The 22281-nt window shown below is 39.5% G+C and overlaps 1 protein-coding gene across 4 annotated transcripts in view; it reads right to left on the bottom strand.

The window, feature by feature from the left end:
- Window positions 1-22281, bottom strand: part of SLC35D1 (solute carrier family 35 member D1) — a 49073-nt gene that overhangs the window by 14300 nt on the left and 12492 nt on the right. The window contains exons 9-11 of one of the 4 annotated variants that reach the window (XM_045897450.3): window positions 8865-8932; window positions 7671-7749; window positions 4625-4707 (exon numbers count right to left, since the gene is read on the bottom strand). In XM_045897450.3, the coding sequence (XP_045753406.1) occupies window positions 4625-4707; window positions 7671-7749; window positions 8865-8932 (230 nt within the window). Of the gene's footprint in view, window positions 1-4624; window positions 4708-5954; window positions 7750-8864; window positions 8933-22281 lie in introns of those variants that run through there. The other 3 variants (XR_006794503.3, XR_006794502.3, XM_064588997.1) reach the window with 3 other exon arrangements.

Raw genomic sequence — 22281 nt, 5'->3', positions numbered from 1 at the left:
TTGAGCCCTGGGTTGGGTGTAGAGATTATTTAAAAATAAAATCTTCAAAAAAACCAAAACAAAACAAAACTTAAAACACATAACCCAATTTTTAAATAATGGGCAACATATTTGAACAGCCATTTTACCAAAGAATATATACAGATGGCAAATAAGCATGTGAAAAGATGTTCAACATCATGAATCATTATGGAAATTAAAAAAACCACAATGAGGGGCGCCTGGGTGGCGCAGTCGGTTAACTTTTGACTCTTGGTTTCAGCTCAGAAAGTGAACTCAGGGTCGTGAGTTCAAGCCCCGCATAGGGATCCACGCTCAGCACACAGTCTGCCTAAGTTTTTCTCTCCCTCTGTCCACCGCCCCCACTCTTTCTCTCAAATAAATAAATCTTAAAAAAAAAATCCACAATGAGATACCACTATAGATCTATTAGAATGTCTAGAATTTAAAAAACAAGAACTGACAAAACCAAGGGCTGGGATGTGCAGCAACCATCACAGAGCATCATATGTGGCTGAGGGCTATGCGAAACGGTACAGACATTTTCGAAAAAAGTTTGGCAATTTCTTATGAAGTTAAACATACACTTAGCAGACAACCCAGAAATTCCACTCCCAGGTATTTACCCAAGTGAAATGAAAACTTATGTTCACAAACTTTTATGCAAGTGTTTCAACAGCTAATACAAAACAGCTAAAAACTAGAAACTACCCAAACGTCTTTCAATTGGTGAATGGATAAACAAACTGTGATATATCCATAACAGAATCTCAGAATGCAACATGAATCTCAAATGCAGTATGTTAAGTGAAGTAAGTCAGACCAAAAGCTACCATTCCATGACGTTCTGGACATTATATGGATAGAAAACAGGGGCTGAGCAGAGAGGGAGAGGTTCAATGCAAAGGGACATGGGAAGATTTTAGAGGCAATACAACTTTTATATCATGAACGTGGCGGTGGTAGTTACATGACTATATGCATTTGTCAAAACTCACAGAACTGTACATGAAAAGGGGCGAATCTGACTGTATTTAAATCATGTTTTTTTTTTTATGGAAGGGAAAAAAGAATCACAGATGAAGATGAGCCCCAGAGGTTCTAGGAATTCTAGCCTGGGCAGTTATGAGGATGATGATGTCATTATCTGGAAAGGCTACATTACTTAGGCCAAAGGCACAGGCCAAGTCCACCAACTGATCGAAGTACAGAAGCAGGCTCTTGTCACCACCCTTCGCTAATCATTTCCTACTCTTGCTTGTTCCTTTTTGGGTTTGGGTGAGCGCTCACTAAGTGGCTACTGGAAAAAGGCATTTAGAAGAGCTGAAGACAGCCAGGCTCTCAACAGAGCCCTACTGAAAAAAAAAAAATGCCTCCTATCACAGAATCAATGCGGATGAAGCCTGAGTAGCTACCAGTGCAAGCGTCCTGCTTCTTGCACTTGAATCACAACAGAGAGAGGGCTATTTAAACTTTTCTTAAAACAACAAAGAAATGAGGCAGGGTATAGGGAAGCTAGATGTTACTTCGGTCTAATCACAGTATCTTTTTTTTTTTTTTTTTTTAAGTAGGCTCTACACCCAAGGTGGAGCCTAACATGGGGCCCAAACTCATGACCCTGAGATCAAGACCTGAGCTGAGGTCAAGAGTCAGATGCTTAACTGACTGAACCACCCAGGCACCCCTAATCATAGATTCTTTTAAGAATATGGTTTAATTAGTGATTTCCTTCAAAGTGTAGTCAGCCAAAGATGCACTGACACCATTTCTAATCAAAGTGAAATATGATAGCCACTTTAAGTTTGGTTTTTACATTAAAAAAAAAAAAAAAAAAAGGAATGTCTACAACCTGTGAGTCTGCTTTACCAACTAGTAAAAGTCAAAAAATATAAGTAATAAAACCATAATTTTCATTTTAAAGAGAGAAAGTGAAAAAAATTAGATAATATATACTTTCTTCTACCAAAGCTGAAAAGCACACTGTAATGGAAATAGTATTCGAAAAGAAATTCACCTGGATTTTAATCCGAACTCTGCAACTAACTTGGCTGGTTAAGTACATCAATATTCTCCCCAGCCTTGTAATAAAAGAGAGTAAAGCAATAGGATATGTAAAATTTATTACAATAAAATGTGAAAGCAATTAGAAAATTATTAAAAATACTACCTAGGGACAGAGTACCAACAACAGTCATTATCGTAATTATCACTACCAAGTAACTTTGCTAGCAAAACGGGACTGTTTGACCAGAACTAAAATGCACTACCTGACACAAAAAGAAATTCTATTCGAAGAATTTTCAAGATGTTGGATTTGGTATATGTTAGACTGACATATCTCATAACATTCCAACATACTCAGACACTTTAAAAGTTTTTTAAAATAGCCTGCAATGTGAAAAGATACCTAAAAGCTTTCTTATAAGAACTTTGTTATCTTGTAAGAGATTTGTACTGCAGAGATCTGAAAATGCAAACAGAAGCTTTTACTTCATTTTGGCTATACGGTTATTTATTTGAAGGGAACAAAAAGAAAATCAGGGCACCTCTGAGTCAGGTCTATATGGTGCCATAATGATTCTTTAATCCAAATTTTTAGAAGTGAATGAACAGAGGTCACATTCAAAGTGAAAACTGTTCCACCAGGTTGCTCCTTATATCCTAGCCCTTTCTCACAAATATTAATGAAAGAAACAATATTTACTCAGCACAGATGTCAAGCAGTAAATTAGGTACTTTATATTAGATTATTTCATTCTAACAACTCTAAAGAGATATCGATATTTTCATCCCCAACACACAAGAAAACTGAAGCTCAGAAAAGATAAACAACTCACACTCAAAGTCACATAGCAAGCAAGCATCAGAACTGCAACTCCAAACAAGGTATGAGACTGAACTACTCATCTTCCTTCTAAAATATGCGATCCTCGGGTACACATTACACCCACCACCCCCAACTCCACCCCACAAATAACAAACGACTTTTCCTCTAAACTGTCCTTGCAAATAAATGTCAGGAAAGGGGCAACAATGAGTTATTAACCTATTACCAATATTAGTCTTGAATTCTCATACTGATCCATAAAGAAGGTAGAAGATGTATTATCATCACTCGTTTACCTTTGAAGCAATAAAAACTCAGAGAGGTTATATAATTTGCTTCAAGTTAAAGAGCTGACACACCCATATTCTAGGTAGAGGGCGATTTTATAGCTTCCAAAGTGTTTTTTCACCAATCCATACAGAATTCATCAAACACTTTTTTTTAAAGATTTTATTTGTCAGAGAGAGAGAGAGCACAAGCAGGGGGAGCAGCAGAGGGAGAGGGAGAAGCAGGCTCCTGCTGAGCAGGGAGCCCGATGCAGGGCTCGATCCCAGAACCCTGGAATCATGACCTGAGCCAAAGGCAGACGCTTAACTGACTGAGCCACCAAGGTGCCCCTCATCAAACAAATACTTATTAAGCAATAGCTGGATTCATTCTAGGAGCTTGGGAAATAACAACACAGGCAGAGATCCCTGCCCCCATGGAACTTACATTCCAGCAAGAGAGACAGAAAATAAGCAATAAATATAAATAAGCAAATTATATAGTATATTAAAAGAGATTAAGAGCTCTAGAAAAGAGAAATAGAAAAGCAGAGTAAGAGGGTTTTGGCAGTATCAGAAGGGGGAGAGCAGGTTGCAATTTTAAATAAGGTTGTCAGGGTAGACTTCCCTGGGAAGGTAACATTTCAGCAAAAATTTAGAGGCACAAAGGAGTTAGCCATGCAAATGGAGAAGACTAGGCGGTAACCTAGGCAAGAGATATTGGTGGCTTAGATGTTGACGGGAGCAATGCAGAAGGTGACAAGTGACTCTTTTCTGGATCTACTTTGAAGGTAGAGCCAACAGAATTTGCTAACGCACTGGATACTGGGTAGAAGATTGAAGAGTCAAGGATGATTCCAGGATTTGAACTGAGAGGCTAGAAGGATAGAGTCTGCAGCAACTGATATATATAGGTTGTGGGTGGAACACACTTGGGAGGAAATAAAAGTTCAGTTTTTGACATGTCAGCCAGAGAGGTCAAGTGAGCTGTTGATATATTAAGCTGGAATTCAAGATAGAGTTCTGGCCCAAAAACAAATTTGAGAATTTTTAAGCATACGTACAGTATTTAAAACCATGCAATTCATTCTGGAACTAAAAAGGATCTTTCATACAATTTACCCTCATCACTGATAAAGTCTGGACTAAAGCAATCCAGTGGTATGTCCAAGGTCAGACACGTATAAAGCAATTCTAACAGAGCTGCTCTTCTTTAGCCCTGAGTTTTCTTGAGAACACTGTACTGCCATCTAGCATAATGAGTAGAAGACCGTCCTTTGAAGGCCAATAAGTAAAAAGGGCTTAACTTCCAGAAAAGATTCCCTAAATACCGTGTATAAATACGGAACCATCTTATCTCCATTTCTTAAAAAGCATTATGTGAAGACATTAAATATATAATACACTGTAGGTACTCAATAATTGTTTAATAAATGAGCAAATTTTCAACTAAATAGCCCCTTACTGTGACACTATTTAAGTATCCAAATCCCACTTGTCAAAGTGGTTACATTTAAATATTTTTACTTACCTGATATTTAAGCCAATGAAGTTTGTCCATGTGAAAATATAATCTCCACCAAAGACCATTCCAATATAAGTTATTAATATATTCTACAAAGAAAAACGGCAAGATGCTGTAACATAGGTTTAACTGAGCTTTTTCAATATTCATATAAACTTATCCACAGAATGGCCCAAATACCTATCCTTAAAATACAAAATCAAATAAATGGACAATAACAAAAACCCACCAATCCTAAAATGAGTATAGTATGAAATAAGAAATAAAAAATGGCATTAACTTCTTCTCAAGTTATCCCTCCAAAAGCTAAATGCGCTCAACTTCCCATGCCCCATGACATGGGCTAACGCTGTAAATCTAGACAGAGAAACACTGTTGTCACTAGGGGTAGAAAACAGTCATGTGCATTTGGCAATCAGAAAAGAATGCTTTTCCTCCCACTGAGGTAACTGCTGACCTGTGAGGGTAAAGTGAAGAAGGAAAACCTCACGTGTAAGCATCTCTCCCTCTTCTTTAGAAAGGAAAAAGGGGATGACAGGGCGTTTACCAACATGAACATTGTTTTTAGAGGTATCTTCTCTGGTATCTTAAAAAAATACATGAAAAGTCATCTCAAAGTCCCATACTTAAAATTACCTCTCCTGACTCCCTTAAACTCCCAGGTTTGTAAACATCTGCTTATCTGGCTCCCTTTTAATTATCTGCAGGCCACAGAGGTGAAATAAACTTTCCCGAAGTTCAAGCTACTCTTCAGTTCTTCCCTAACCTCCTCTCTCTCACATTCAGAAGGCGCCGCCGCCTGCCTCTCCACTGTGACAGCTGTCGGGAATGGGAAATGTCACAAACATTTTTAGAACCTGGGATCGCCTAGATCGGGTCTACGAAGCAGAAGTAAAGTGCCACAGTGTTTTTGAAAAGCCGAACAGAAACTTCAAATTTATAATGGGAGTGCCCTTTGGGAGAGCATTTGAAATTATGTCAGCCTCTTCTAGGTCTAAGGATGGAGACAGAAAGTTACTTCAGACAGATTTTCTTAGTGTTTTGAGGGGAAAGAGCAAAATTAAATACCATGCAACAGTAAACAAGGTCAGTAGGTGACTTGGGAAAATGTGTAACAGGATCAGCTTAGAACACAGAGCTCCAGAGAGACGGCAGGTTAATCTGCATAAAGCGCCCAGGAGCTACAGAAAGGGAAGGGACTGAGAACCCAAGCCCTGCTGCTCAAAATCAATTAGGACAAGACAGCGACGCCCCCAAGCAGAATTCATCAGCAAGCGCAGAAGAGAAGATGCTAGTACCTCAAAACTCAGACTGCAATTCTCAAATGTTAGCGTACCTTGTTAAAAATGATGGTTTCCAGGCTCTACTTCAGAGATTCTGATTAAGTGTATAAGAGGTGGGCGTAGGCACTTTCATTTTTAATTAAGTATCCTCAGTAATTTTCCCACCATGCTTCAGAGAAACAAGAACCAGGGATAGCCCCTTGGGGAACAATGACTGAGCTAAAAGGGTTGTATCTGAGAGGCTAATGAAAGAAGCTCCACGGTGGACCATGAGACTCTGAACCAGCAAGGGCATCGGCGTACTCCCCTCTGTCTGAACACATAAGAAAGCCTTCGAGAGCAATACCACAACACAGTGAGAAGCAACAGCAGCTGTAAATCAATCTAGTTTTTTTCCTTCTCTCCAGAGTTTGGATGTAAAACTGATCCCTCTGGACAAAGTCCATAGGGCTCTGTGGGGAGGAGGAAATATCAAAAGTACTAGACCTTCTTTAATAAGACCATGATTATATTTGTACCCCATGCTGATAAATACAAAGAAAGTACCCTACAAAATCTTAAGCAAATAGGTTATTAAAATTAAACACTGGCTTTCAGGCAGTATCCATTTTGGCAAAAACATGGTAACAACTGGCCTGTCTCTCATGTTCTTGCTCTTCTTATTCTGAAGATACAAGCCATTCACTTTGCTCTTGAAAAGGGCATTTACTTTACAAAATCAAAACAGAGCTGAGAGCTAATTTGAGGGGCTAAAATCATCTTAGCAAGCCCAGGCCTGAACGTCGATTAACTGCCTCTAGCTTTCATGGGAATTCACACAACTAACTGGTTCTAGCTTAATTCAGAATTCTATTTACACCAAACACTCTAATTCCATGATCTGAAGTCACAGACCTGAAATTTTAACCCAAATCTAGTTTCTAAAGTGAGGGCAGGTGGACACCACTCCATGGGGGTGCAAAGGGAAACATAGCAGGGCAGTAAAACTTTATTCTGCAATCCCTTCCCTCACTATTGACAAATGGGGAATCAGAAAGGAAGTCCCAAGGGCAAGCACTCCATTTCCCAAATGATCAAGGACCTACCTCTCTCTCTTTTTTAGAAAGCAAGCCTACCCTAATTCATTTGGAAATCAGGCATGCCATGGCCTCTTGGATCTTAAAGCGCTGGAAGCTCAAAGTCAGATGAAAGGCCTCAGGCTACAAGCCACTAACTTCAGCTCAATATTTAAGTCAACTTTGGCTCCCCTGGCTGAAGACAAATGAGCCTCCCCTCAAATAAAATGGATCAGGAGGAAATGACATCACTGGAAATGTCAGACACAGCTTTTAAAAGTAGGCCATTTAAGGTTTGGCTCATGCACTGGAAAACTCCCTTGATTAACTTCTGGCAGGCCTCCTTTCCCTACAACAGCCAGAACTCAGGAAGGCAGAAAACAGAACAGTTTTCACCGGCGATTAGAGGGACAGGCCCATCACGCCCAAGTTAGTCACCTACCCTGTCTGAAACAAGCCTGATTCCTCTTCCCCTACTCTAAGGTAACCCATTCTCCTTTTCCCATATTCCCCAAAGCCTAGTTGCCTGAAAGCAGAGATTACGCCCTCCCTGAGTTCTTAAAGATCGCTTTAGAAACCAGTACCACAACCCATCAAACCAAGACAATCTGTGAGGAAAGAAGGATGATAGGGTTTTAGGCCACAGCAAGATTTAGAGTAACAGTTTTTAAATAAAGTAGGTACCCAAAAGATAACAGTATTTTTTCAACTCACTTTAATACAGCCAACTATTGTAGTTGTAAGAGCAGAATTGTACTGCGTGCAGAGTACTGTGGCGTACATCAAGATAAACCTGGAACAAAGAAGGAAGAGGTGTAAGGGCCAGTTGCTTACTTTATAGCAATCTTTAGCCAAAGGAAACAGTGTTGGCCATGCTAGCACACTGCAGTCACTGACTCTGAGCTCTCCCTATCTCACCCCTGCTTGTACTGCAGCTTCAGATTTTTTTAAAATTTCACTAAAGAGAAACACATGTCCAATTACTGACCAGGTGTTTTCCCCAGCCACCCTCACCAAAACCTTGAAACCACCATTCCAAATCATAGGTACTCTTCTGAGGTCATATTCCCACTAATTCACCTAACGCAGATAGAAAGCTGAGCTCACAGACCACGGCTCAGGTGTGCACCTCCCATGAGGTCAATGTGACCTCCGGACAGGAGGCAAGAGAGATTCTTCAAGATGGAAGAAACCCGAATTAGCACTACTGTAAGAAGGGATACAGGTTCACTTAACAAGTAAGTGGCAGCAGTTGGACTGGGCAGATTTACAACGAGGCTCCTGAGCCTGACTCAGTACCAAGGCACCGGGGTAATTTTATTTTGAAGCACTTCCTCACTGGGCACCTAGCCTGTGCCAGGTCTGGTCATAGACACCAACCAAACTGACCGGCTCCGGAAAATAATTCCTCAGGGAAACACAACAGCGAAGAGAAGAGGCACATTAACAGATACCTCTTGCCTTCCACATATACTCTTCTAAGAGGAAGACAATCTGGTAGAGAGAGTCAGCCCCACATTCAAAGGCCGCCACTGCGGACTGCGCAAACTTAGGCCGCTGACTTGAGTTCTGGGCCTGCTTCCTCATAGGTAAGAGGACAAAAATATGTGTCAAATGGTCAATGTAGTAATAAAAGAATGCATTCTGAAATATAATGGTGCTTATCACATTCCAGGTTATTGGGTAAATAGTTACTTGTCTCCATCCTCCCAAAGATGACTTTGGAATTAGTTTAGTAGCCCTAAGGGCATATTCCCAAGGGCTGTGAAACCACCTGAATCTGGAAGTTTAATTACCCTATACTGATATACTCAAGAGACTGAACAGGATACTTAGAAATGAAGCAAAAGGACCCCAGAACAAACTTCTCTAGGAAAACAGTCTGCTAATAAGGCAACAAAGGCTTACCCCATCACACAAGAGAGGGTGAACTGCAGAAGAAAGAGGGTGTCAGCCCAGCCTTCAAAATCCATTGCCTGTAATACACAAGAAAGTATCTGATTTTAGAGCAAGCCCTCAAAATCAGCTGTTCTATTCTTCCATCAAAATCCTGGGTACTCACTCTCACCACACATACACATATATACACTTCCCTGCATCGCTCACAGGACAGAGAGTGATGTTTAAGAATTTGATACATATGGAGCTGAACCCAAAAAACAGTTTCAGAAGGTTTTCTCTTTTCTAAAATGTAATGTGGGGAAGATTTTGTACTTCTCCCTATCGGTACAAAGAAACTGATATTTGCTGGAAGGCAGAAGCCGTATCTGGCTCATCTCAGCAGTTCTCCCAGATGGCTAGTATTAAAAGCTTTCTCAAACATTAAAACATACTTCTTCCCTGTAACATGTGAAAGCTCAAGTGCACCCTTAGTTACACAAATTCAGCTGAGGTCTATCCAGGGAGAATTACTATTTTGAAACAGTTGATAGTAAAAGCAAGGTTTTATTGCTGTTTTAAGACAAAAAGCGAAGGGGGCGCCTGGGTGGCTCGGTTGGTTAAGCGACTGCCTTCGGCTCAGGTCATGATCCTGGAGTCCCTGGATCGAGTCCCGCATTGGGCTCCCTGCTCGGCAGGGAGTCTGCTTCTCCCTCTGACCCTCTCGTGCTCTATCTCATTCTCTGTCTCAAATAAATAAATAAAATCTTTAAAAAAAAAAAAAAAGGACAAAAAGCGAAGGAAGAGAAAAGGTGCATCCATCACCTCATCTCTCATCTAAGAGGGAGGGTTTCTCGATCTCAGGTACATATTTTCTCTTGTAATATCAGTTTAAGCAAATATGAGAAACATTCCACCTTTTATCTTTCTGCCAACCTATCCAACTTCAGTTCTTGCCACTTCAATATAAACCTCACAGCTGCCAGGCCCCAGGAATATGAGGCTCTTTACCGTTTGTAAAATACAACATGCAGTTTCACACCCACATGCCTTTGCTTGGAATGCCCTTCTCCTCAACATTCTTCTGACTCCTGTTCACTGATCAGACTAAAACTCAAGCAGCCACTATGTGGGGCCTCCCCTAGTAAGAACTCCCCTCTCTGGGCCTCAGAAGTACTTCTCTCTGGGACTCTCATCTCTCTGAGTGGCAAGTCTTTCTACACCGTGTCTACCACCAGTGAGCTCCCTGCAGGGAAGACCCATATCCATCTAGCTAAGCAAATTCCTAACACAGCACTTGGCAAACAGTAGACGTTCAATTTGTTTATGGTTCTTTCTTTGTTGAGGCATAATATGTAAAAATTAAAATCAATCACTTTTAAGTGTATAATTCAGTAAGTCTTGACAGATGTAACCACCATTACTTTTTCCCTCCTAATCTATATGACTTTTAGTCTCTTGTTTTTACCTTACTGCATAATGACATCTTCTGGTATAATGTTGAATAGAACATTATAAGAGAGCAGCTATTCTCCCCGTATTCTCAATCTCAGTGAAAAGGTATTCAGTCTTTCACCATTAAGTATGTTAGCAATAGATTTTTTTTTTCTTTTTGGTAAAGATCCTTTATTAGATTGAGAAATTTTCCTTCTATTCCTGGTTTGCTGAAAATTTTAAACTCATGAATGGGTATCATATTTTATTAAATACATGTTCTCCATTTTTTGACATGGTTCTTCTATTTCTTAATTTCTTATTAATTCATACTAATATGGGAAATTACACTGATTTTCAAATGTTAAACTAACCGTAATTCCTGAGATAAACATAATTTGGTCATATAGTGCCCTTTTTATATATTGCAGGCTTTCTTTTTTTTTTTTAACTGTAATTTCCACCCCCTGCCCTTGAAATTTTTTGTCAACTATCGGTACAGGGTATGCTGGCCTCTTAAGGTCAATTGGGAAGTATTCTCTCCTTTTCTATATTCTGAAAGAATTTATGTAGATTGGCATTATTTCTTCCTTAAACAGCTTGTAGAATTATCCAGTAAAGTGTTCAAGGCCAGGAGTTTTCCTTTTGAGAAGATTTTTAACTAAAAGTCAATTTCTTTAATAGAGATAGCACTAAATAGTCGAATTGATTAGGGCTAATTATTTAAGTAGAACTATTTAATATTTATTAGAATGTGGCTATTCATGCTATTTTTTTTTTTAAGATTTTATTTATTTGACAGAGGGAGACACAGTGAGAGAGGGAACACAAGCAGGGGGAGTGGGAGGAGAAGCAGGCTTCCTGCTGAGCAGGGAGCCCAATGTGGGGCTCGATCCCAAAACCCTGGGATCAAGACCTGAGCTGAAGGCAGATGCTTACCAACTGAGCCACCCAGCCGCCCCTATCTATTTCTCTTGAGTGGGCTTTGGTAGTTTGCCTTTTTCAAGAATTTGTCCATTTCATGGACATAGTTTTTCAGTGTATGGCATAATGTTCATAATAATCTATTATCCTTTTAGTAAATGCAAGCTCTGTAAGGATACCACTCTTTCATTCCTAATACTGATAATTTGTGCATTCTCACTTTTTGTCCCTATCAATTGGCAATGGTTGAGCAATTTTATTGATATTTTATTGACCTCCAGGTTTTAGGTTCATTGCTTTTTCTCTATTGCTTTTCTGTTTTTATTTCATTGATTTCCGCTCTTACCTTCCTCATGTTTCCTTTGGGTTTAACTTGCTCTTACTTTTTCTAGTTTCTTAAGGGAAAGGCTTAGGTCACTGATTTTAGATCTTCTTTTCTAATGTATGCATTTAATTAAGCTATGGATTTCCCTCTAAGCACTCCTTTAGCAGCATCATTTTGCTATGTTGTGTTTTGATTTTCATTCAGGTCTAAATGATTTCTAATTTTCTTCACGATTTTTTCTTTGATCCAGGTGTTATTTAGAGGTATGTTTATTTCCAAAGATTTGAAGGTTTTTCCATGTATCTTTATGTTATTAATTTCTAGTTTAATTCAGTTCTGGCCAGGGAACATACTTCCTATGATTTCAATTATTTTAAACTTACGGCCCAGAATATAGTTTATCTTGGTAAATGTCCCATGTGCACTTGAAAAGAGTGTTTATTTTGTTGATGAGTGGCGTGTTCTATAAATGTCCATTAGGCCAAACTGGCTGATGGTGTTCAAGTGTTCTACAGCCTTGATGGCTTTCAGCTTAGCTGTTTTATCAATTACTGAAAGAGGAATGTTACAATAGCCAACTGTAACTGCCAATAATGTACTTAACCTTTCTGTTTTATCAGTTTCTGCTTCATATATTTTGAGGCTTTCTCATTAAGTACATACATATTCAGGATTGTTACGCCTACTTGATAGAACTCTTTCAGCATTATGAAATGTTCCTCCTTATGGTATAGTTTGTTTAATGTAACTTACGGTTTGTTGAGTTTCTTGTATGTGTGGATTTAGTTTTCATCAAATTTGGAAAGAAATCTGCCATTAATTCTTCAAAAATCTTTCCTACCCCCGCCCCCTTCTTCAGGATAATAGTTACACGTATGTTAGATCTCTTGATACCACCCCACATGTTACTAGTAATCTGTTCATTTGTTTTCCAGTCTCTTTTTCTCCATGTGCTTCATCTTGGATAGTTTCTATTGCTATTTCTTTAATCCACTGATCTTTTCTTCTGCAGTGTCTAATCTGCTGTTTAATACCATCTGCTTTATTCTTCAATTCAGATTATTATATTTTTCATCCCTAAAAGTTTAATTTGGGTCTTTTTTACATCCTTTTCTCTTCTCATCCTTTCTCTCTCCACAATCCTTTACTACCTATTGTCCAATGTCTGAAAACCATTTTTCATATATATTTGGTATTCTAGTAGGTTAAGGCAGGAAGGTAAATCCTATCCCTGCTATTCCATCATGGCTAAAAGCCAAAGACCAAATTCAATTACTGACTTGAATTATAAACCTATCTCAAACGATGCTTCCACTAGGAAGCTTTGCACAAAAACCCACATTCACATTAGGCTCTTTCCTGCCAAACTGTCCAAAACACTAAGTGCTACTTTTATCACTGACACTGCATGTATGTGACGAAGTACATGTATGTATGTGACTCTCTGTATCTGTATGTACGTGGTCAGTGATCTATCCAGACACGGTGAATGCCTTCAGGGTTTACCTCCCTGACCACAGTGCTTAACAAAGTGACAGCAAACAGAAAGTGTTCCATAACTCTTTGTTAGAGAATGAAGGATAAAGAATAAAGAATGTTATGCTCTTTCATACCTGTAAACATGGTATGATGAGAAACCATTAAAGCACAATAAAACACAGGCCTAGAACTCAGGAGACCAGCCTCTATCAGCAAGAATATAAATTCCTTGAGAGCAGGAGCAATGTCAAATGTCACTTCTGCCTAGCTCCAAGTGTTTGCAAGTGTTAGGCACAAATAGCTGAGGTGAATTAAATATCCATGCTCCCTGGTTTAGCATCATTTTCTACAGGCAGATGAGGTGAACTTTACTTTTTAATACACCCACATACCTACCTGTATACGCTACTAAATACATTTCAAGTTTCATATTAAATCTATATAATTTTATATAGATTTATATAATTTTAAATTTTCTTAAAATGGTAAAAGTCATTTTACTGGCATACAACTCACTAGTTTTTGCACTGAATTTATTTTTTCTTTCTTTAAAGAGAAAAGGCATAACGCAGCAAACCAGCAGGTGGGCACAAGAAGAGGTATCTTTGAGAGGGTTACCGGCACCCAGCAGGAAAAGCCATGAGACCTAAACAAGCAGCACACCGGGATTCAGAAGCGCAGTATCTTGCACCAGCTCACCACTGTTTCATTATACCAGCCTTAGCTTCTGTGAGGGAGGTTACACTGGGTGCCTGTTAGTGTTAGATCAGCTTCAAAAGGAGACACCTTACTTCACTCAAGCTGAAACACATAAAAGAAATCTCAGGCCTAAGAACCTTCCTCAACTCTAAATTATCCTCCTTTCCAAGATAAGCTACTCTTTTACCCTAAAGTCACTAAGAGAATAAAGCTGGTGTGATGGACCATAAGAATTCACTGAACCTTAGTTTCTGCATACATAAGAGGAATAATAAGGCCCCTCCTACAGAGTTGTTACCAGAATTAAAGACAAAATGGATATAATGCCTGACATGAAGAAGGTCCATCCAGTTCAGTAAGTGATGTCAGTTATTATGTGTAAACATCACTTCTAATTCTTTTTTCTATCAGTGACCTAGGAGTGGAAAGAAATCAGTTATTTGGCAAAGGCCTCAAACAAACCTCTCTTTACACCTGAGCTCCTTTCCTGCCTTAGCTCTAAATATCTCCTCTGCTGTCATGGTACATTTTGACATCTAAGTCCCCAGTCATGTGTCAGGCTCCACAGCTGGCCTGGGGGCACTATGCTGAAGACAGTTTAGTCAGGTTTGCTAATAAACGAAGGAATGAACTATGACTACCTTTATATTTGTGGAATGCTCTGTAGTTTGCAAAATGCTTCTGTATACATCATGTCATTTGATCCCCATGACAGCCCTGTGAGGTAGATAGGCCAGGCCTTCTTATCCCCAGAAGACAAGTGACTTACTTTAGATAACACAGTTAATACATGGTAGTCCTGAGTCTATATACTCCAAGCCTAAGGCTCTCTACACTGAGCATTAAATTTTATTTAGAAAAATGCCCCAAATATATGCTGCACAGTCAGTCCCCTTTGGGAACATAATAACTGTATCTGTAGAATACTAAAATAAATCCCATGAACATGATTCCAATTACAAATAATTCAAAAATAGAAAAACAGTTCTCATGGGATTATTTTCCTTTCCTAAATCCTAAGCCTGTTTCTGGAGAAAGCCAGTCTGGCAAAAGCAGCCTATTGCACTCCTCTGCTTTGTCATAGGAATGGACCTCTGGCTGCAAGAGAACAAGCAGCACCCATCTGCAAGCAGAGTTTGACCCAAACAGTACTATTCAGTCCAGTGGAATCTACTCTTCCTATCATAAAGATGGCATAAAAAAACAATCAAAGCTACTGCTTATTAAGAGCCTACTATGTCCTAGGCTCTGAAATGTTAGGTAACTTTCCTAAAATTATCCAGCTACTACGTGTCTGCTCAGCTCTATAACCTATCATCTTTCTATTATTTTTTTCTCCTAGATAGCTTCACATGGCTATTGTTGTTGGATCACGGAGTCAAAAAGTGGGCGTTTGAATTCTAAATCTGCCATTAACTTTCTGTGAGTCCATCATAAAGTCGCTTAACCTCTCTAAGCCTCTGCCTAAATTACAAATATAGACAACAGTCTGCTCCAACTGCCTCTTGTGAGAAATCAATGGAGAGAACGAAATGCAAGCACTTTACACAAAATTCACATACAGAAGAGATTATTATTCACTTAAACTTCCATCACTGTTATCTCTCAGTGACAGATTTGCATGCAAATTTTTCTTTTCCCTAAGAGGGAAAACAGAGGGCACAGTGAACATGTATTTTGTTAATGGGGGGGGGGGGGGGAACATTTAAAGCCAAACTTCTGCCTCTAGAGAAAGCTAATAAAAGAGCCACTGTGAAGAGAAGGACCTGCTTGGTCATTCTGTGTGACACAGAACTAGGTGGGCTCCCTGCCACAAGGCCTGCAATCCTCAATCTTGGCTGAGTGGTAGCTGTGATTACAGACTGCACATATAAAGATGTTTAGGCTTTCTGTTTTGAACAAAGTCTCTGATTCTACAGGTGCTAGTGGTGTAAGGTAATACCACAAGCCAATACACACCACAGACATGAAAAGAATGTGGCATAATCAATGGGCAAATAAATGGGTTATATGGATCTACCACTTCCTAAAACTAGGCATTTGGTTTGAATGAGACTTTCAGTTAATAAAAATATTTGAAAGAAAAAAAAGTTAAATTAAAAAAAAATGTGTTCTCTAGTTGCTTAGGTTAAGGAAATTAAGAAAGGGAGTATCTGAGTAAGATTAGGCACTAACAGCACATAATCAACAACATAATCAATAAAATCTAATCGAGGGATACAGATTTTATCTTATACCAGCTCTAATCAACTGACTCGGCTGTCTGAACCATTACCTTAGTGAACAGTCTGAGGCTATGTCTAGGCTTAGCAAGGCAGTGCTGGGACTACGCGGCAATGTCTACAATGAGCACAGGGTAACGTAAGCACCAATTCATCGCCCCTGATCTAGCAAGCATGGGATAATTTCAGGGTACACTTGAGTCTTAGATGTAACATTCTCACTCCCAAGAAAATGTGCTAAGCCGAGAGTCACCAACTTAATTGAGATTTGCAATAAAATCCAAAGCACGCATATTTTGTTTACGCACTTTAATACCTCACAAGTTTTGATACCTGTTTACTATGAAGTCTAAAAATTAACAAATCACTTAGCCTTTAAACTTCATGGTAAAGAAGAAAAAGTGGATGAATGACAGCATTCTATTTGGAAAATTCTTTTCCCAAAACACTACTGAGAAAAAAATTAAAACCTTATCCTAGAAAGTAAACTGCTAGGAAACTTCCTAAAGCAGAAGATAATGTCAGTGGGGCAAACGGCTTCCATGGTTCCCTGCCTACCATGGGACAATCAGACGAGTTCAAGGAGCCAGGGGTCCTGAGTTACCTGCCCTACCCTCTGCACTACCAGAACTACCGGCCACCACATCTGCTCTGCCTCCTCCCGCTGCCTCCACCATCTCGTCCCGCTAGGCTCTGCCAACCGTGTAAAATCTATATATCGTGGCAAAACCACACACTCCAGCTTATTAATAGGGCCATTTCCTTTTATTAGTGAAAAAGGCCTATTCTCAAAGGTAAGAATGGCTAAACACATTACCTTGTCAGTCAAACAACATATAGGGCAAAGAGAAAGCCATTCCTCACTGAAGAGTAACTGATGTAACCCAACTGTTTCACGTATGAGGACACCAACGCCCAGAAAGCAGAAGGGACCGGTCTACGTGCAAAGAGTAACTCAGGGTTTGAGAATCAGTCTGTATGGTCTCCAGAGTGACCCAGAAAAGATTAATTACTCTGGAAAGGCTAAACCCACAGCCTAAAATTCTTCATTATTTAGTCAGCAATGCTTAGTAAGAGACCCTCCACGTAGCCCATCCACGCAGCAACTTTTCCTGTAAAACTCGTCTGAGCCATGTAACTGAAGCAGTGATATAATGGAGACATTATACAATGTACCAGCGACTACAGCACTGGCCTTGTGAGATCTACAGCAAGGGGTCTGTTCCTCCAGCCCTACGTGAGAACACCTAGCAGGGTAGGCTGTCAGAAAGCCAGGTTCCAGTTCCTGTGACTGTGAATCACTGGCTTTGTGCCGCACACATTCCCTTTTGGAGGCAACAACTGACAAGTTTAAACACAGTCTGTAGTAAGTGACACTCTGGAGAGCCACTCGTCAACTGATGCTTGACCTACCTTTATGCTAACTAGATGTCTTTTATGAACACTGAGCTGGCTTTTAAAGACACCGTTTTTTAAGCAAGAGAATGTTTTAAAATTAGAAGACAGGTTTTAAAAAAACTAAATGTTGTCTATATTGGTTCGTTGGTTTCTGGTAAAGCCAGGACTTGGAGAACGTCTTTAAAAAATTGCACATACACACACTCACATACACAGGTTTGGCTTCTCAGAAAGCTTTGCCAAGGACTTGCATTATGTGCTCACTGGGATAAGTTGTTCAATTGGATCCTGCCTTTCAATGTCTATGGTAATTTAGTTTTTTTCCTTCCTTGGCCTTCAATTCTTGCTTAAAGACTGTGTCAGCCCCATCAACTGCTCTGTAGAATCCCTGCCTCCCTGGGAAGCTGACCTTTCAGAGCCCTCTTACTGGATTCCTGTCCTAACACAGGAAACTCTCCTCTCCTCTGCCTTCTAAAGTTAACAGTGAGATTTTGAGAAAAACAATTGGGACCTGATTTTGCTTCAATTTGCATCCTGGGTCAAGAGTGTGTAACTCTGAATAATGAGAATAAATTAATTTGTCCCGCCACCCCCAGTTATTTTAAACTGGGATTCATCATAGGATAGTCATTATTTATAGAAAAACTTTATCCTTCTCTTACTGTTCCTTTTATAAAATGTAATTTAAAATACATTTACATGGCTCTACAATCAAAAAAATATAAAAAGGTAAGTAGTGAGAAGTCTCCCTCCCATTCCTGTTCTATACTTACTCTGTTCTCACACAAACGCTAACACACTAATTGGTGGTTACTTTATTCGTTTCGTGTATATTCTTCCAGAGTTTCTTTACTAAATAAGCAAATAAAATGTATATGTATATATAGTCTTATATTTCCCTTTCTATTTTATTCAAAATGTAGCATACCATATGCAATTTTATACCGTGCTTTAACATTTTATCTTGCTGATCTTTTCATATAATACATACAGAGCTTCCAGGCAAAATGGCTCTGGGTCAAGAAAGCCAGGAGTCCAACAGATGAGAGCAAGTCCATACACACTGGTATTCAGGAGACAGGGAGCAGCCAGGCTCACACCAACCATCAAAACAGCAACAGCCTCGTCTTCACACTGGCATGCTTTCTGCTCCTAGAAATTCTGTCTCAGCCCAGGAAAGGGCCCTACCTAGAAAACTAACCAAATCAGGTGATACAACCTACTCAGTTCACACATGATGAAGCAGGGTTGGGGAGAAGAAGGGATTTGTCCAAAATCAGACAACGGTCAAGGACGAACTGGATGTTACTCGTTGCTTCATCCAACTGGATGTTGCTTCTGCACTCTGCCCCCAATTTTTCCATTGTACCTCTTATGTCATGAACTTTTAGGGACTCATCGTCTCTGCAGAGTAAACTTCAAATTCCTGTATCTAGCACTTGTCCCAACTTAGAAGGAAGCAGGGGATGATGTGTGTGTGTGGGGGGGGGCGGGAAGTGAGAGTAGGAAACCAGGGTTCTAGTGCTGAGCCCTCTCTGGGCCCCGACTTCCCCAACTGTGACAGAAGAGACTTGAACCAGATGCTCCGTAAGGTCTCTTCGAAGGTCTCCAATGTCTTTGACAGCCACCCTTTATGCATACGGAAGAGGCTGGTCCCCAGGGCTAGGCCTGTGCTCATGATATTAGTTCCACCTAGAATGTACCTTTTGTTTCTCCTCCTCCACATCCTTCAAGGCACCTTGATGTTCCTGGTATTCATCTACTCAGAAAATGCTCCTTGTGAAGAAGCTAAGCACTCCCACCTCAGCATTTAGAACCTGCTCTTCCCTCCAACTAGAGGACTCCTTCCAAAGAGCCACACAAACTGGTCTCAGTCTCAGTTCAATGCCTGCTCAAATGAAACTGATGAAGATGCTTTCTCTTAACCACCTTATCCCAAGCAGCACCTCCCAGTCATTCTCCACCTTGTTCTAGCTCTCCTCGTAGTTCTTATGATACAATTTATGTTTAGTTGATCTCACCCATTGGATTGCAAGCTCCTTTAAACAAGGACATGTCTTTTTTTTTTTTAAATTTAGAACAGCACCTGAGTAAAGCACTCAGTACCCTCAGTAAATATTTGTTGAACAAAAGAAATATAATTATTTGTAAAAGATTAAGTACCAACAAGACCAAGCTGCAGAAACTGCACTTCTAATACTACTCTGATGGCATTTCTCACATTCAGTAGCTTGTTCTGTAAGAAAGCTCTGCATGGAATTCCCAAACAGGGGTAAAAATATAAGTCAGCGAGGCTGCGATGGCTCTGAGAGTCGTAGTCAGGCAAACAGTAAGAGATCTCTCTGGAGTCCGACTGATTCTAGTTCTGCTCTGCCACTGTGGAACCTTAATCATGTCCTTACCCTCTACAAATCAAATAACAACCTACCTCACAGGTAATACAATGAGGATAAGGGAAAATGATTTATGTGGAAGCATCCTGTCAGGTACAAGGCATCATACCTTATAAGTAAAATCTTCCTAAAGGCCAAAAGTAGCCTCAAATTGTTAATATGGGAACCAGCTTTATTTAATGATAAACTGTCCCACAAAAAAAGTGTCCATTCTTAAAAAAATACACACACATGCACATCTACTTATACACATGTGTCTTAAAGGAAAAGCACAAGTTTAAAAGATACATACTGAAAATGAACCTGATTTACTAGAAAACTCTTACGCAAAATCCTGCCATATACCCCCTCTGTAATATGAAACCCTTTTTGCCAAGACTTCAGACAGACGGCCTACTGACTACTATGAAGCTGATCTTCCAGTATTACAGAATACCATGAGCCTCTTTGATGTGTCAGGTCATCTGTGGCTTCCACACATTGCTTCTGTGCTGGGTAATAAAAGCAAACCAATCAACTACTTAAGTTGTATCTCTAACAACTCCCAGCACGGGTTAGCATTACTTGTTGCATTTGGTGGATAAGAAAACCAAGCCCTGTCTCTTCTAAAAAGCCAATCTTGATATTCAACCCACACCAATTTCTTCCTAACCTAAACATTTATTGTACTGACTGATGAGCATGCACTTTGGTGCTAGATCTTACACCATCTCTGTAGCATGCCAACATCTCCCTCGTGTGGCAAGGACTATGTCATATTTCTCATATACTCCCAAGAGAACTTAACATAGCTTTCTTAGCACAATGAAGATGCTGAGAAATATTCATCTGAATTGAACTTAAAATGAAGCAGTATCTTGTCTCCTCAACACACAAGGAATTTAGGAACAGAGTCAAACAGAATTCTCACTTCCTAAGTTTCAAATGTAATTTATAACCTATCAAAACAACACTGATTATTCGTATCACTTATATTTTAATTTTGTTTGTAGGCAAAGCTCCATGAGGCATTTCATCCTCAACAAGGAGACGAATTGACCCACTTCCATTTTACATTCCACGATGCCCCCAAAACACTTCTCCAACAGAACCTGTAACAGTTCATTGCTCTGATATTGACAGGTCTACCCCCCAAGACAACTGTATGGTCCTCAAACACAAGAAAACTATCTAATTCATCTTTTTTTCTTATCACCTGAGCCTAACACAGTGAGACATACAGTAACACTTAACCATTTGAGAATGTCAGAAGGACAGCATGTGAAGGAGAGAATTTTAAGAAAAAAAAGTATTATAAGACTGCCAGCCAAGGTGTCCATCTACACCCCAGTAAATGTTTCATAAGAACAATATTAATTAATAATAAGAGTGAAGATAAACATTTATGTGAAACCAAAAATGCTGACAGGGTTTGATTTCAGAGCAATAAATTCAGCTTCCACTAGTTTATCATCCCAACTTGAAAGTATTTAGGTGAACTCTGTCATTCTTAAAGAAGTATTTCTTCCAAAATAAACCTTTCTTGACCTTTGCTTGGCACTTTTGTTGGAAACAACAAAAAGATTACTCAAATTCTACTCCTCTGCATAAAAAAGAAAAAAGAATAAGAGGAAAATCTAACCCTCATCCTAATATAGGTGACAAAGCAACTTTTTTAACTCTGAGTAAACCTTCTCAATTATATCGAAGCATTTCAAGTTGAATGTTACTGAACTTTCAAATATGCATGATAATGCTACAACCTGGCAGATAACTTCTAATTAAATGATCACCACTCTGGAATGAAGAAATATCTCCCTTGGTCAATTTTTTCAAGTAGCTACAAGCTACTAGTCAAAGTTTCAAATTAATGAGAACTGCATCTTTGCCAAGTCTGTAAAATATCTAACCACATTAATTCTTCCAACTTTCTCATGTACAGATTGGCCTCAAGATTTGGAACCATCCATGCTGCCATGAGGGGCCTGGTTACTTTACATTACATTCTTGCCCCAAAGCTGAAGAGTAAGAGGTGCTTCCGCCAGAGTCTCCTAGAGGGAGGAAGAACACTGTGGAAAGACCATGGCTTCTGGAGTTAGGCCCGAGTTTAAACCCTGACTATACCCACCACAGAAAGTATGGCACTGGACAAGGGACTAAGTCTCTCTGAACCCTTATTTCCACATTGGTAAAACAGAGATAATTCAAATTTTCTACAACTGTTCTGGGGACTATGTTATATTACACATATAAAAAGTGACTAGGACACAATAGGGACGCGATAAATGTCAGTTTCTCTTCCTACTTTTTTCACAATCACAAAATACTTACTCAACACTTTATTAGTCAGAGCAACAGCTTCATTTCCTATTTTAGAGTCACTTTTAGGTCTGCTGGCAGCCAGGTCACAGTTCATTAAAACATTTACACCTCTTCAAGATGATCTATGCCAGTTTTTTATCTTTTTATTTTTTTTTAAAGATTTTATTTACTTATTTGTCAGAGAGAGAGAGAGAGAGCACAACAAGGGAGATGCAGAAGGAGAGGGAGAAGCAGGCTCCCGACTGAGCAGGGAGCCCGATGCGGGGCTCCAT

Source organism: Mirounga angustirostris, unplaced genomic scaffold, assembly GCF_029215605.1.
Source record: "Mirounga angustirostris isolate CCGP_5_RB_7025 unplaced genomic scaffold, mMirAng1.0.hap1 SCAF_4, whole genome shotgun sequence".
NCBI lineage: Eukaryota > Metazoa > Chordata > Mammalia > Carnivora > Phocidae > Mirounga > Mirounga angustirostris.
The sequence above is the reverse complement of the archived record's forward strand: the minus strand, read 5'-3'. Positions and strand labels throughout refer to the sequence as shown.